Source organism: Chroicocephalus ridibundus, chromosome Z (assembly GCF_963924245.1).
Source record: "Chroicocephalus ridibundus chromosome Z, bChrRid1.1, whole genome shotgun sequence".
Lineage (NCBI taxonomy): Eukaryota > Metazoa > Chordata > Aves > Charadriiformes > Laridae > Chroicocephalus > Chroicocephalus ridibundus.
The window spans coordinates 8,467,086-8,481,260 of record NC_086316.1 but is presented as its reverse complement, the minus strand read 5'-3'; the positions used below and the strand labels follow the sequence as shown (position 1 = coordinate 8,481,260).

Sequence of the window (14,175 nt, the reverse complement as noted above, 5' to 3'; positions counted from 1 at the left end):
TGATTTTCACATATGATTCAAACACTGCCAGATAAACAGGAACTAAAGATATATGTTTAGAACTGCTGATCCCTGTAGAAACCTGCAAAATTAAGCTCTTCCCTGAACTCCCAGACCATTCTCAGATGTTCTCCTCTGTCAGCCCAGAAAGAAATTCAGTTGTTATCTCTGGGAAACAGAGTTTGCTGCTGTGAACAGAAAAATGCTGCATGAACTCCAGGATATACTCTTGGGTATCTGGAGTATTCACCAAAGGTGTACTTGGAGTGTAAAAGAGGGATCGCTTTATAGCTTTTGTTAATTGCATGCTCTTGACTGCTCAGTTTTCTTTTTCTTTTAAGACAAAGTTGCTGCCTTGTGCAAACTACCTGTTAATTTGGAGCTCATTATTTTTTCCTTTTTGTCCTGCTGTATCTTTTAACAAAGGCAGCTTTCTGGGTCAGGTCATGTTGTGCCACTTCTTCAAGCTCTAAGTTCTTAAAGAGCTGGGCAGCCAATATCTTTTACAGAAATGTCTGTGTTTGACTCCTGCAGTGTTCAGCAAGTTCTGCCCTGTTCTGAGGCCATCTGAAGTAGGAAGAAGTAATGTCTCCTTTCCACTCAAGCAAAGCAGAGAATTTCTCTGGCCAGGGTTACGTGCACAAGCAGATCAATCAGCGTTGACTTGGCTTCATCTCATAAGTCAGAGTTCATTGCTGATCCAACTAATTTGTCACTGAACGTCCAGAATTGGAGGCTGAGACTGATTGATGCTCCTCTGCTCACAAGGCAGGCAGTATAGACCATAAATATAAAGCTTTGTGACTCATTCCATCCCTTTAATGGGGGCCTGAGGGAGGAGGAGCTTTCACATAGTGCAGTCCAGTGCCAGTTTAGAAAACTATTATACATCACAATACCACATAAACTTCTGGGTTGGTATCAGCCTTGAAAAAATCAGGATCGTCTGTGTAAGGGGAGGATATATAAGAAAAAAAAATGGGAGAAAGTGAGCAGTGAGCCATCAAGGCTGTGGTTGTTATAGGAAGCAAGGGGGAAGTGAATGGTACATTGGGACGTAAACTGAAGCAAAGCAGTCATGGGCAGAGACTCTACAATGTGTTATAACTAATATAAAATGCTAGGAAACACTTCCAGCTTTGTGGCAGCCTGGTGTATTAAGGATCAAGAAGTACTATTCTATCAGCTGTGAAGGGTTTTTAGCTTGGTGGCATCTGTCAGATGTGTTTAGAAATAGTCTAAAAACAAGTCTGGCAAAATTGGTTCCACTGCTGAAAAAATGAAGCGATTGCAAGGGAGGGAATAAAAGGCAAGAAACTTGCTCTGGAGCGATCATGTGGATGTGTATATCTGCTTTGTAGAAGGTGGCAAAGGACATCAGCTACCTTCCTGTGTCTACACTGTGGAAGTCCAAGTGAAAACAGACACAACATTTCAGGGGATTTAAAGTGCGTTTTGCATTGTTTCTCACAGGGTGATGCACGATGAAGTAAGTGACACGGAAAACATCCGGAAGAATCTAGCCATAGAAAGAACAATCGTAGAAGGCTGTGATATATTACTAGATACCAGCCAAACTTTTATACGCCAAGGTAAGACATTCTTCTTTAAAGCTATCTAAATAATAAGGAAAAAAAATAAATTGGTTTAAACCAGCAGGATTCATGTCCCGTCATTGGGCAGGTCACTGCACTGGGCACAGCTAACATCCTAAGACTAGTCACGGTCCATGGAGGGTAAGGCACAAAATACCCTAATGACAACTAATTGGGGGCTGTATTTGAACCCTACTTCTATGCTGTTTTCTTCAGGAACCATGCAGAACAGCAGCACGTGAATGGTAAATCACCTGTGGAACAGTAATGTACATTCTTCCAGGACTGTGATCTTCAAAGGGATGGAAATTAGCTACAGCTCCACAAAGACCAGGGCTGCCTGGCAGTCCCAGCTGATACCAACACTTGGGCAAAAGTGCAGGAAAATTTTGAAACTTTATCACTGGTAAAATGATCGCTGGGAAAGAAAAGAGCTGTCAGTTGTTCCTGGTTTTCTTGTTGCTTTGGAAACATCTCAAATTGATAGTGTGAGCATAGATATAATACTTGAACATACTCACTTTGCCTCTTGCAAGATGCATTTTTGGGCGTTAGTAGAAGTTCAAGATAGGTTTAAAAGGCACTTCTGCAAGAAGAAGTCATGAAGAAAACGCATCCTGTTCTGCCAGGAATGTAGGACTACTTGTAATAAAACAGTTAGCAAAACAAGAGATTGTCTGTTCTAGGTGGTTTGTGAAACTCTGTCTATTGAAATTTAGTTATAGCAGAGGTGGAATTTGTTGTTAAGTTCCACAAAATTGGGATAAAATAACTTTTCCACTTAACCTGAGTTTACTTTTTACCAGGAACTAACTGCAAACTTATTGCAGTTCTTATTTGGTGGACTTCACTTTAGTGTTAAACTAGCAAATGCGAAAACTTTGTAAATGAAGCTTATTTTTCACTCATTTATTTAGTAATTTACTTCTGGATCTTCTAAAAGAAGTTAGTTTGTTTACACTTGCCACAGATCTGTAGGATAGGGTTTTGTCTGGCTAAAAGCTTCTTTGTGTCTGAAGAGCATTACATGAATTTAGGAAAGGTTAGGAATGTAATTTAGGTGCATCCCTTCATGGGACCTTTTCTAGATAGCCTCAGCAGAACATTTGGTATTTAATAGAGCCGTATACACAGCTGGTAGTTAATAATCTTTGTATACATTTTGAAATCCATATTGCAGTGTTTCTGTAGTCAAGTGGCCAAACTATGAAACTTGCTGTAATAACTTCCAAGGCTGTTTTTATAACAGTCCCTGTTAAATTACTTGATTCTTCATTAAGTATGTGCATTTGTTATAACTCAGGTATTTGAAGAGTTATGAATATGGCTTTGACAAAAATATAAAGCTGTTGTGTTGGATCCACAGCAAAAAAATTATAGGGCTGTGATTATCCTAGATTGACTTGTATCATACAATTTAATTAGATTTTAGAAAATTTTTTTCAAGATGATTACAATGTTTTGCTTTTATATATTTGTTGGGGGTTTGCCCCTTAAGATTGGCTGGTATTACTTTGTCTCATTATGCAGTGTTTCATCGGTAAAAACTTACTATTTTTTCTGTGGGAATCAGTCTGAAAAAGATTACTGTTGAAGTGTTAGACCCAGGTCAAACACATAGTTCAAATATATTAAATTTAGTTTATTTCTGGACATACAGTCAAAGGACAGTGGACAACACCGTATGTTACAGAAGGCTGTATCACAGTTTATCTTTTGGAACATCCACTACATAAGATTTTGTGTAAATGCAGAAATCTGAGTAGAGCTACTGAAGTAACACAGAGCCCATTTTCCTTTCACATCTGGCAGTAGGGTCACTTTGACAGTGATGTCCATCTCCTCTAATTTCAATTAGGCTCCTGTTCTTTGTGTTGATCAGTGTAGACAGGTACAGGAAACCTCTTTTCAGCTTAAAAAAGGAGACAGGTGCCTTTACCTTTTTTAAGACTTTTTCTGTGAAGGTTAGTTACGGCTTTGCCATATTTTGTATACTTTACTTTTCTAAGAAGAGATTGATTCTGTTGAGCTACACAAGTTGAGTAGACAGGATCTATCTCAAGCAGTGTTTCGCACGGTGGATTGTGGATTCCCCTTCAGGTTTCTTGGGGTCTGCTTTTCTCTGTCTGTTGCTTAGATACAGACTTTATTGTCAGGCAGACTGTAAGTCATGGCAGACAATTAAGCAACATTTTCTTTAAGAGTCTAAAGGAAGCACAGGGAACCTCAGTCTGCAATCCAACTATTGCCTGACACCCGGACAGCTGGGCATCTCGAGGCCCTTTAGATGCCTCCAAACACTCTGTGTGATCTTCCTGCCATCGGCTGCTATGAATTTACCTATACTGATAAATATATCACAATTACAGAACCATGAAATAGTTGAAATTGGAAGGGGCTTCTGTAAATTATCCAATCCAGTCTCATGTGCCCAAGGCAGCATCAGCTGGAGCAGGTTGCTCTGTACCATGTCTAGTCTGATTTTGGCTGTTTCCAAGGACAGAGACTCCACAGCCTCTCTGAATGAGCAGCCTGTTCCAGTGTTTGACCATCCTTATGGTAAAATTAAAAGACATCCAGAATAGAGAAAGCCAGACTGAATTTGTAAATCAGGCAGTTGCATGTAGGCTAATTTTTTTATTTTTTTTTAATACAACATTTTATATTTCTTGGATCAAACAAAGGCTAATAGAGTGACTATTCTGGCAGTGTTGAAGTACTGAAAGTGGTTAGGTCTGCAGCTGGATAAAAGTTCCTGAGATTACACTAATCGTCCAAAGTATGCTATTAACAAATGCTCTAAAATTAGCCTCACTTGCTCATTGCAACTGTACACTGGCCAATTGTGACCATTTTTTTCCTTAAGAGGAAATCTGTAGTAGAATGGATGGTGGGCAAGTGCCCAGTTTCATTAGTCACAAAAGCTTGATGGGAATGCATGAAGTCCTTGCTTGATGTCAGCCATGCAGCACATATAGCAGATGCGTTTCTTCCTGTAAATATTGAGTATCAAAGAGACATAATGCAGTCTCTCTTTCCTGCATTTAAAAAATCTAGTATATTTTGATTTAACTTATTAAACAATAACATTTCACCTCCATACAAGAGCACCACTTAACCTTCAGCCAATTTTAGCAGAACAGAATATAGTATTCCTGAAAACATTCAAATGAAAATCAAAATAATAAAATAAAAGCTATGTGTAAAGATGTATCTGTAAGCCTATCGTATTTATAGATACTATTATTCTGAGAAGCAAAGTAGAAATGCAACTTACGAGTTGACTATTGGTACCCTAAATGTTTAGAGGGAATTTCAGGAGAAAAATGATGCTGAGAATTTTGTGATGGGAAGTTTCTTGGGCATTGTTTTGTACACACTCCTTGGCCTTGCAATGGGGGGCAGTTGGTGTAACACGGAAAAGTCAACGTTCCAACACATGGGAACCATCTCCTTCCTTTCTTTCACAGTTGAAGCAGGTAGGCTGTTTTGCCCAGGGGAAATGTATGACAACCAATAAGTATTTATGGATTTTGGTCAGAATCTAAGTGAACCTAAAAAATATTCCAGACCTTTGCAAATTTCTAGCGTATATCTTTACTCCACTGTTTTGTTGCAATGACACAAATCACATTGTACACATTTAGTTTGAATTGAATTGGCTGTCAAAGAACACTGTTCTGTTGCAGATTTACTGTATATTGTGCTATGCCAGACAGCGTAAGTTTCAAATATATTAATAACATAAGGCTAATTAAATATATAGAGGGAGGTAAGTGTAGAAAAAAGTAGATAAGCAGTAGCTTTTTCAGTTACCTTAATTTCTCTGTTTGTTAGTTTAAGATTGTGTATATGAACTTCAAACGTGATAATTTTTTTTTGACAATGTAGAGTAAGAATTACTAATCTAAAATTTCATGGATAATTCTTTCAGGCTTCCATTGTGTCAAGCCGTTGCTGCTAGTTTGAGCTTTGATATAGCTATGCTAGTCCAATATCTTGTTGCCTCTGAAAGAGGCAGGCCAATATCCATCCCTTCATGCTTCTGCTGCTGCTGTTGCTTCCTTTGCACCCTCACGGCTGCTTTTTTGACCTTGCAGTGAGGCATATCAGGGAGCTAAGTCAGCTATTTCTCTGTAGCATTAGATTCCTGCTGGTTTAGCTCTATTAGCTAGCTAATGTTGGAATAAGATAAGAGCTGGTGTAAGGGTGATAGTAAGGATAGATGTGTGGGAATGCGATTAGGAGGTCTTTTGGCTGCCCTGTCTGCTAACAGCAAGCTGTATCATAAAATCGTTCCCTTCAATATATGGAGGAATTGCAGTTCGCCACCAAATTTAACTCCATATCCAAATTCGGAAGTGATACACGTGGTGATATCGCTCTGGAAAAGCTGGTCAGAGACTGGTTTTGAGGTATGAAACGGCAAAGAAGCAAAGCTGTCCCCACTCTGGAGTTTTGCAGAGCACAAATTCAGACTTACGTAACCAGGTTCAATTTAGTTCAGAAGTTTTTTTACTGGTAACACATTTTAGATGGGCTGTGGAGCACTCAAAATTATGCAGTATAAGATAAGAAGAAGAAATGTGCTTCATTTCCATCTCTCTTGCACAGAGGCACACACACACAAAAACTCTTTTCCTTCAAAATCTTTTCTTTTCATCCTCAGTCTCTTTGACTTGTAAGTAATGTATCTTTTGCAAGTCTAGCAACTGTCCAAATGGCAGTTTGGTGTTCAGCTTCATTTTCTGATCAATGTGCTGTTAGCGTGCTTAAATTGCATAAGAATTTGCCCAAGATCTAATCCTGCCATGTACATAAGTATTAGCCTGGACTGTACTTGTTTGAGTCTACTTATTGTAAAAAAACAAAGTGAACTTCTGCAAAACAAGATGATCAACTTGCGCTTGAAAGAGATGCAGATATATATTGATACTTACTAGAATGAAAATTTGCATTAATTAATATCACAATATTAAGTGCATTAGCACTTTAAACAGTGCCTACTGAATATAGCTATAGTACAGTAAATTTTTCGTCTTTATTATCAGGTTCCCTTATTCAAGTCCCTTCAGTCGAGAGGGGAAAACTTAGCAAAGTTCGTCTGGGATCGTTATCTTTGAAGAAAGAAGGAGAAAGGCAGTGCTTCTTATTTACAAAACATTTTTTAATTTGTACAAGAAGTTCAGGAGGAAAACTGCATCTTCTCAAGGTATAGACTTTACTTTATGACTCAATTTACAAAATGAAAACACAGCTTCAGTGAAATTTCAGTACTTTATTATTTTATGTTTTTAACCTGAGTAGTTAACAGTAGTTAACTGCTTTGTCCTGTCATTGCAAATAATAGAATTCAGCCAAAGTTCTTACTAACGACATTTTTTTTTCTAGAGCCATGTCATTCTAATGATATGGGGGTTAGAAACAAGATATCGGTGTATCTATTTGTATAAACTAGCACTGAATGTGAGTTTTCATAAGTCAGTACATAAATCAGCCAGTACAACCCTGTAGAATTACTAAAGAATATTTTCCAGAGCTCTAATAAAATTAATTTTAGAAGTCGGTTCTGTTTTCCTGAAAAGCACTGAAAGGTCTTCTAAGAACACTCTAGTTATATTTGTTGAGAATCAGGCTTTCGTAGTGTTGGTTTTTGAATAAAGAGATGTTGGTGGTTTACGGAGCGGATTATGTTGTATAGAATTTTAATTTGACAAAGACATTTCTGAGATGTTATTAAAACTGTTTGTATGCCCTCTCATTTTGCACCCCTTAAATAGTTCAAGTATTATGCAAAGTAAATAGAGTATGCCTGAACCTCCCAAAAAATCTTGTATGTATTTAATTTAAATTCAGGAGAAGATGAAATTCTAGTTAGCTTTTTTGAAACTTGTGAACAAGTATTTATGTGAGATAAATTATACTGTAGTAAAAATGAAAGAAATTTTATACGTTTGAGTATATATTGATTTGTTGGAATAAGAAAACCATGATATTTCATCTGTCTGGGTTTAGTTCTTGAGGAAAAATGTGCATCGTGAAATTCATGTATCTTTCTAAGAGCTCTGAGTAATGTAAAATCTCAGAGTAAGGTATATCAGAGTGTAAAAATAACTATAATGACAAATGGGAACAAATGTCAAAATTTGCGAAAAATGTGCTTTGTTTTCATAGACAGGAGGTGTTCTGTCTTTAATAGAGTGCACACTGATCGAGGAGACAGACGTGAGTGATGATGATTGTAAGTTAAATTCAGCTGTTTGTAGTAATTATAGTTTCTAGTTTCTTAAAATTGGTACGCTTTGTTTATTTTTCACAAGAGCAAATTAATATTTTCTCCTGTTTTATGAAACCAGAGGAATACAGCATTAAACTGATTCAGTAGAATAGATGTTTTAATAATGGGCATGCTGGCTTGGTTAAGGGTTTGTTTTGTTATGTTTGTTCTTGCTGTTGACATCCCACATAGGATTTTCAAGTAGACTGGCTGAAGGAATGTGATAAATTATTTGCTGACTTTTGCATACAACTTCACCCAGAGGATCCTGGAACAACAACCAAAAAATACCTTAAAAGAAGAAGCAGATAATTGGGATTTTTAAATACATGGGGGTTGAGTGAGTTGGCAGAATTAGTGGAAAGTTTTTGTCTTGGACTCCCTACAAATCTTGACTGCAAGCTTGTTCAAATGAAATAACAAAACACATTCCCAAGCTGATTTTATTGTTACTCATTTTGGCTTCCATCCTGCAGTTTTAGGCAAGTTTTGCAGTTGAATTGTGAAAGTAGTTTCATTCATTTCAATGATACTTCTGCTGAGAGCATATCAGCGTAAAAGTGTTAGAAGGACTTTAGCCTTATTCGTATCTTTAAAAGTAGTGTATAGCAACTCCCACTATTGCATATTTACAGCTGTTTTTTGTATTCTGTGTATTTGAAAAACACAGTGAGTTTTGGATCCCCAGTTGGGTTTCCTCTTTGTCAGAGAGATGTTTTAAAGTAACTTCCATTCTAAATGAAACCATTATTTTCTTTGTCTTTCAGTCTTAAGTCTCATATTTTGATTTTTTCTTCCCCCACTCTGGCTGTAAAGCAAAAGGTTCTGGACAAGTGTTTGGACACCTTGATTTCAAGCTTGTAGTTGAACCTACGGATGCTCCTCCTTTTACTGTTGTCCTTTTAGCCCCATCACGACAGGAGAAAGCTGCATGGACAAGTGATATAAGTCAGGTAGCTTAATGCATTCTTTATCTTATTTGTATTAAGATCTTAGTTTATTCTGTATCTCTGAAAACTAATTCAAGAGAGGGATGTTGATTTCTTGAGGGCTGATTTGCTATGCTATATATAAAAAACCCTTAATGTTACCTGTTTCCCTCAAAATTCAGTCTTTGCATTTGAGTCATCAGTGAAACATGTTTCTCAATGAGACAGATGGGATATAAAATAGAAAACTGTCAGTTGACAAACATAATACTAATGGGTAGTCATTTTTATGTCTAAGGAAAGCCCATCCAGATACATATTTTGATTTAAGAAGAAGGATAGTACTTGTTTGTTCATAGCTTTCATACAGATCAAAAAACACCTGAGAGTCCTGAAAGTGAAAATGATACCATATCATATCAGTAATCATATCCTATGCAGTGACAAAATGAGATAAACTCCATTTTCCACCAAAACGAATACGAAAAAAACATTATAAATAATTACTAAGCATTCTAACGGTGTGCAGGAACTGTCTTTGCTATTAATGAAGAAAAATGATGTTTTAAAATACTTGAACGTCAGGGATAAAAGCAATATTTTTAGTGCATTTGGCTAAAAACATAGTAGACAAACTTTTATCAGAATCTATCAAGGGGAAAGAAGTTGAATGCACTATGAAAAATCTGAACTTTCAACTAACCAGGTCTGAATTAATGCTATTGCTATTTTTGTTCATGCAACCAGCAGGTACACAGATGTCTCACAGTTCTGATTTTGCATAGTATCCTCTCTTAATTTCAAGATAAATAGTTGATTAGGCAAATATCAGTGTGGAATCTGATGGATTTCTAAAGATGCTACCATTGCTGGCAAGATCTCCAGATGAATTATCATCACAATGAGTAGAAATTGCTTAAAAACGAGTATTCTGGGTTACTTTCTTCTGGACTGACTTTTTTAAAGGAACAAAAATATAAAGATAAAAATCTCAAGACAGACCTGGTTGGAGAATTTGTTGCAAAATGGATTATCAGTGAATTATGTTGTTCCATTGACACATTAAAGTATTGGAATTATTTGTTGGGGAGGAAAGACTGTTTAAGAACTGGCCTGGAACATGGTACACCCAGGAATAAGTCCATTCTTGGCCTATATAATAATAAATTTAAATGACAAAGTCATCGGCAGTCCATGTAGACAAGAGATCAGAGTTTGGGTCTGCCTCCAAGGCTCAAGTCTTCTCCTCCAAACCACTCCACCTCCAAACAATGCTACTGTGGTGTTAGGGGAAGAGCTGAAAAGCTCCACAGCTGACTTGAGAGGTGCATGCCTGCAAAGCTTGGAAGTGTCTCGGCAAGGCAGAGGTAAACACGACTAGCTGCATACAGCGGAGAGGGCAAAGGGTTGGCCAGACTGCCAGGGAAACAGTTAGAAGGGTTTCTTCCTTGATCCCTCTTTGAGGAAGGGACGATCTCCCAGCTTTTGAAGACAGGCATATTCTGAAGAGATACGAAGCCAACAATTAACAGAAGCTTAGAAGCAAAAGCCTGAGAAAAGTGAGATCTTTTAGCATAGTGAGGCTGAAAAAGCTTCTCTGTCCTTACAAACGAAGGGAAGCAAGAGATGCTGAGGGGATAAGCAGCAGCTTAAAACAAAAAACAAGGAGTAAGAAGGGGCACAAGATGCTGTGCAGACTGCACAGGCATTTGGTGCACGAATCAGTACTGTTTACAAATAGCAATCGAGTCAGTTGACTTCGCACTTATAGTTCTTCTAGTGCATCTGGAGAGCAGGAAAAGAAGGAAATAACACAAGAAGCATGCCACCTGTCTTCCGCTGGCAAAAGAAAATTTGGGGTGAAAATCTGGATAATGCTTGAGAACTTCTAAACAATTGAGACCACTGGTCTCTTGAAAACCAAATTGTGTTTCTGACTGAGCACATTGCCAGCAGAAGCATTACCATAAAAGATTACTGAATTGCCTGCACAAAAGCACTTTTTTCTTTTTCACCCTGGCTACAACCCCCAAGGAGAACACAGGAACTTTGCTAACAAAAAGGGCATGTAAAAAGTATTTTTTTAGTAAATATGTGTTTCCTATGTTTGCAAGTAAAAAAAGTATACATGAAGTTGCTGTTCATTCACAGCATTAGTCTTGCTGTCCATAATTCTGCATCTTACTAAATTATCTATGTGTAAGACATATAAGACATACAAGTCATATTTGTCTGTATGTTCCTAGTGAGGCCTCCTGAATTTATATTCCCTTCATACAAACCATACCCTTCTTATGAAAAATGCATGGGTTTTGTTAATGCTGAAGAAACCTCCCTGCTTCTAGTTTGAACTTGTTGTCCTTCAGCCCTAGATCCCTTATTGCTTAGCTAGAATGATGGTATCTGTCAGGGAGGTGATAAATGCTAGGCCTATGCAGACTGAGGATAAGAGCGCTGAATTACCTCAGACAGTTTTATGGTTGGTGCTAAGGCCTTCTTTGCAACATTTAAAATTCACACAGGGGAAATTACATATTTTTATTAGATGTGCTTTTCTCACTGCTTTTAGGTAGCAATTTGATAAAATCATAATGTGGAATGTTACAACTGCCCTTTTCAAATAATCTTAAATACCTGAATGTAAAAACACATATAGCTACATAGATCATATTTTAAATGTATAGCTACGTAGATATATTTTAAACCTGAAAAGTCCTCTCATTATCTTGTTTGACCAATCTAGCATCAATCGTTATTTTGCTATGAGATGTTCCAAAGCCAGCAAACTGTTTTTATTCTTGAAGTCAAGGTAAATGTATACGATAATTCTGGAAATTCCTTTTTATTGATGTAAATAAATAGTGTTTAATTATGTGTACAATATTTGATGAATAAAACTAGAAAGTATAAAGTCAAGAGTCCTGTCGTGTTAGGTAGCAGGTACTTGCTGAAGGCTGTGTAAGCCTGATCCACTGTCAGACTCTCTGTTGACTTCCAAGATCAAGGCTTGTGTTGATGTGTTATCTTAACTGTATAAAAGTACTAACCAGAAGATAGTGGTGGACAAATGGCTTTGACCTACCCCTATGCACTGCCAACACTGAGCTGCTTTGAGGCTTGAAGAACAGCTTATGCACTTATAGAAGTTTGTAGACTTCTACTGAGCACAGGACAGCCTGTGATTTCTAAAGCAATATGTACTGTGACCACGGCCCAGAACTGACTTTCCAGCTTCTAATACTGAGCCCAAAACATTTATACAAGAGTTTGCAAGGAACTCCTTGGACAGCATCTTCATAACTCTGTTTCATAATAACAGCACCACTTGAATTTGTTTTTACAAGTGTGGTTCTAGAAACTGTTTATATTTCTCTTTGGTCTTTTTGCACAGTCTAAAGGTTAAGGTATTAGTGTATCTGTCTGTGTATAAAGTATTCTCACTTTCTTGCAGTATTGATTTCTCAAGCTTAACACTCATTCAGGAAATGCTAGAGATATTTAATTTTGATCTGTTTCAAAGGAAATTTCACTTCCAACTCAAAGTACTTAATCATGTGGAAAAAAGGATGCTAAGCTGAATACCCTGAGTGTGCTGGTAAAGAAGTGTCGACTTGCAGATGTGCAAAGCAAAGGCAGAAGACTAGAAAAGCACGTCCACTGTAATTCTTGCATCACTGCTTTTCATTTATGAAAATACCTTGTACCAATCCATCCATATCCTGTAAAAACTATGCTTTAAGCTTACAGCAGTGTGAAAAGTATGGAAGTAAGTTCCCTTACCCTGTGTTTTGATTTTAACAGTTTTCAATGTTTGTTTTCACAGTGCATTGATAATATAAGGTGCAATGGTTTAATGACCATAGTGTTTGAAGAAAACTCTAAAGTCACGGTGCCACATATGATCAAGTAAGTGCAGCATTTTTTTTTCCCAGTGACCAAAATAGCTTCTTTGGTTTTTTAGATAAAAGTTTTAACAAAAGAAAACGTGTATTTGGAAAATACAATCTTTTAATCTTTTTTTCCTCTGTTTTTGTTGATGGAATTAATTCCGCATCCCAGAATGTATCTTTTCAAATCTCTTTCTTGAAATGGTAGGGGTGACTCAAAATGTCAATCTCTGAATTCACAGTATTGGGCTGTACAGGACCACAGCTCAGATTTTTCTATTATTTGTGAAGTTACCTTCAGTTACACTTCAGATGATCATTTTATTCTCTGTTAGCTTTTCTCTGCCATACCACTCATAATTTTATTGAATATATTTTAAAATGTCTTAAAATTTTAGGTGACTGCAGACAAGTATAATTTTCTAAGGTACTTTTTTGCATTAGCCAAAATTTTTCTTCTCTTAGTTTCTCTTGTTTCTGAGAAAATAATTGTTTTCTCTCATAATTTTAACTGATCACATCAAGGTAACATCATTATTCATAAATCTGCTTCCTACATCCTTGGATTCTTTCAGTCATCTGTTGTAATACGTAGTTTTTATCTGTAGACAGTGATTTTCAGTACACGATTCCACATTTCTAACACAATTTTACCTCTTGAATCCTCTACAGATCTGTATTTACCTGAGTTTTACTTACTATTATCCAATATGAATATTAAAGACTAGAACATAGGGATAGAAGTACAAGTATTTCCTTTCTTACTCTTATCTGTCACTAGGCTATTTCTCTTTCTCTTGGATGTACTCCATACATGAAACGTTTCTCAAATGCCTGTTTTTCCTTTTTAGTTGTTGCCTCTCCTCTCTTTGCATGTGTTTAGAATTGAAAAAGAGATAACATCTGTGAATAGAGTTAGGCCACATACCTTTGATCCCAGGAAAGAAGGCATTTTATTGCCTTCAGTTTTATTCCAGGAACTCTGCAGTGTGTAAACACTTTTGTTACCTGCTGAATGTTAAAAATACATTTATCTGTTTTCAAATTGTAGAGTTCAGCAAGGTCTTAATCCCAATGTCAAGAGAAAGAAATCTTACTTCTAAAAAACATACAGGATCTTAACAACAGATATAAATTTGGTGTTGTCTTTCTGAGGTTCTACTCATCTGATTTTTAGCACACGTTGACTTTTAGAGTCAGATGTCTTTGGATTAAATAAAAAAAAAACCTGCCACTTTTTTGAGGACCCAACTTAAGAAAGAATTTTTTTTCAGTGTAAAAGTGTGTGGAGTATCTTGATGCTGCATTATAAGAAAACCCAATCATTTTTAACAAAAGGATCAGACAGTATTGAAAGATACTTACTATCCATGCCATTTTTTTACAAACTAAGCCTTAAGCTAGATAAAATTATGCAAAACTTAATTCGGAAAAAAAACATCATGAGTACAGTTATGTAAATAATTGATTTTTGTTTTGATGTCCAA

At 36.7% G+C, this 14,175-nt stretch overlaps 1 protein-coding gene across 2 annotated transcripts in view; it reads left to right on the top strand.

Annotated features, from left to right (window-relative positions):
• RASGRF2 (Ras protein specific guanine nucleotide releasing factor 2) overlaps positions 1–14,175 on the top strand; it is a 131,272-nt gene that overhangs the window by 60,064 nt on the left and 57,033 nt on the right. For both annotated transcript variants that reach the window (XM_063320429.1, XM_063320428.1), the window contains exons 9-13: positions 1,474–1,592; positions 6,647–6,807; positions 7,770–7,836; positions 8,689–8,825; positions 12,625–12,707. In XM_063320429.1, the coding sequence (XP_063176499.1) occupies positions 1,474–1,592; positions 6,647–6,807; positions 7,770–7,836; positions 8,689–8,825; positions 12,625–12,707 (567 nt within the window). The remainder of the gene's footprint in view (positions 1–1,473; positions 1,593–6,646; positions 6,808–7,769; positions 7,837–8,688; positions 8,826–12,624; positions 12,708–14,175) is intronic.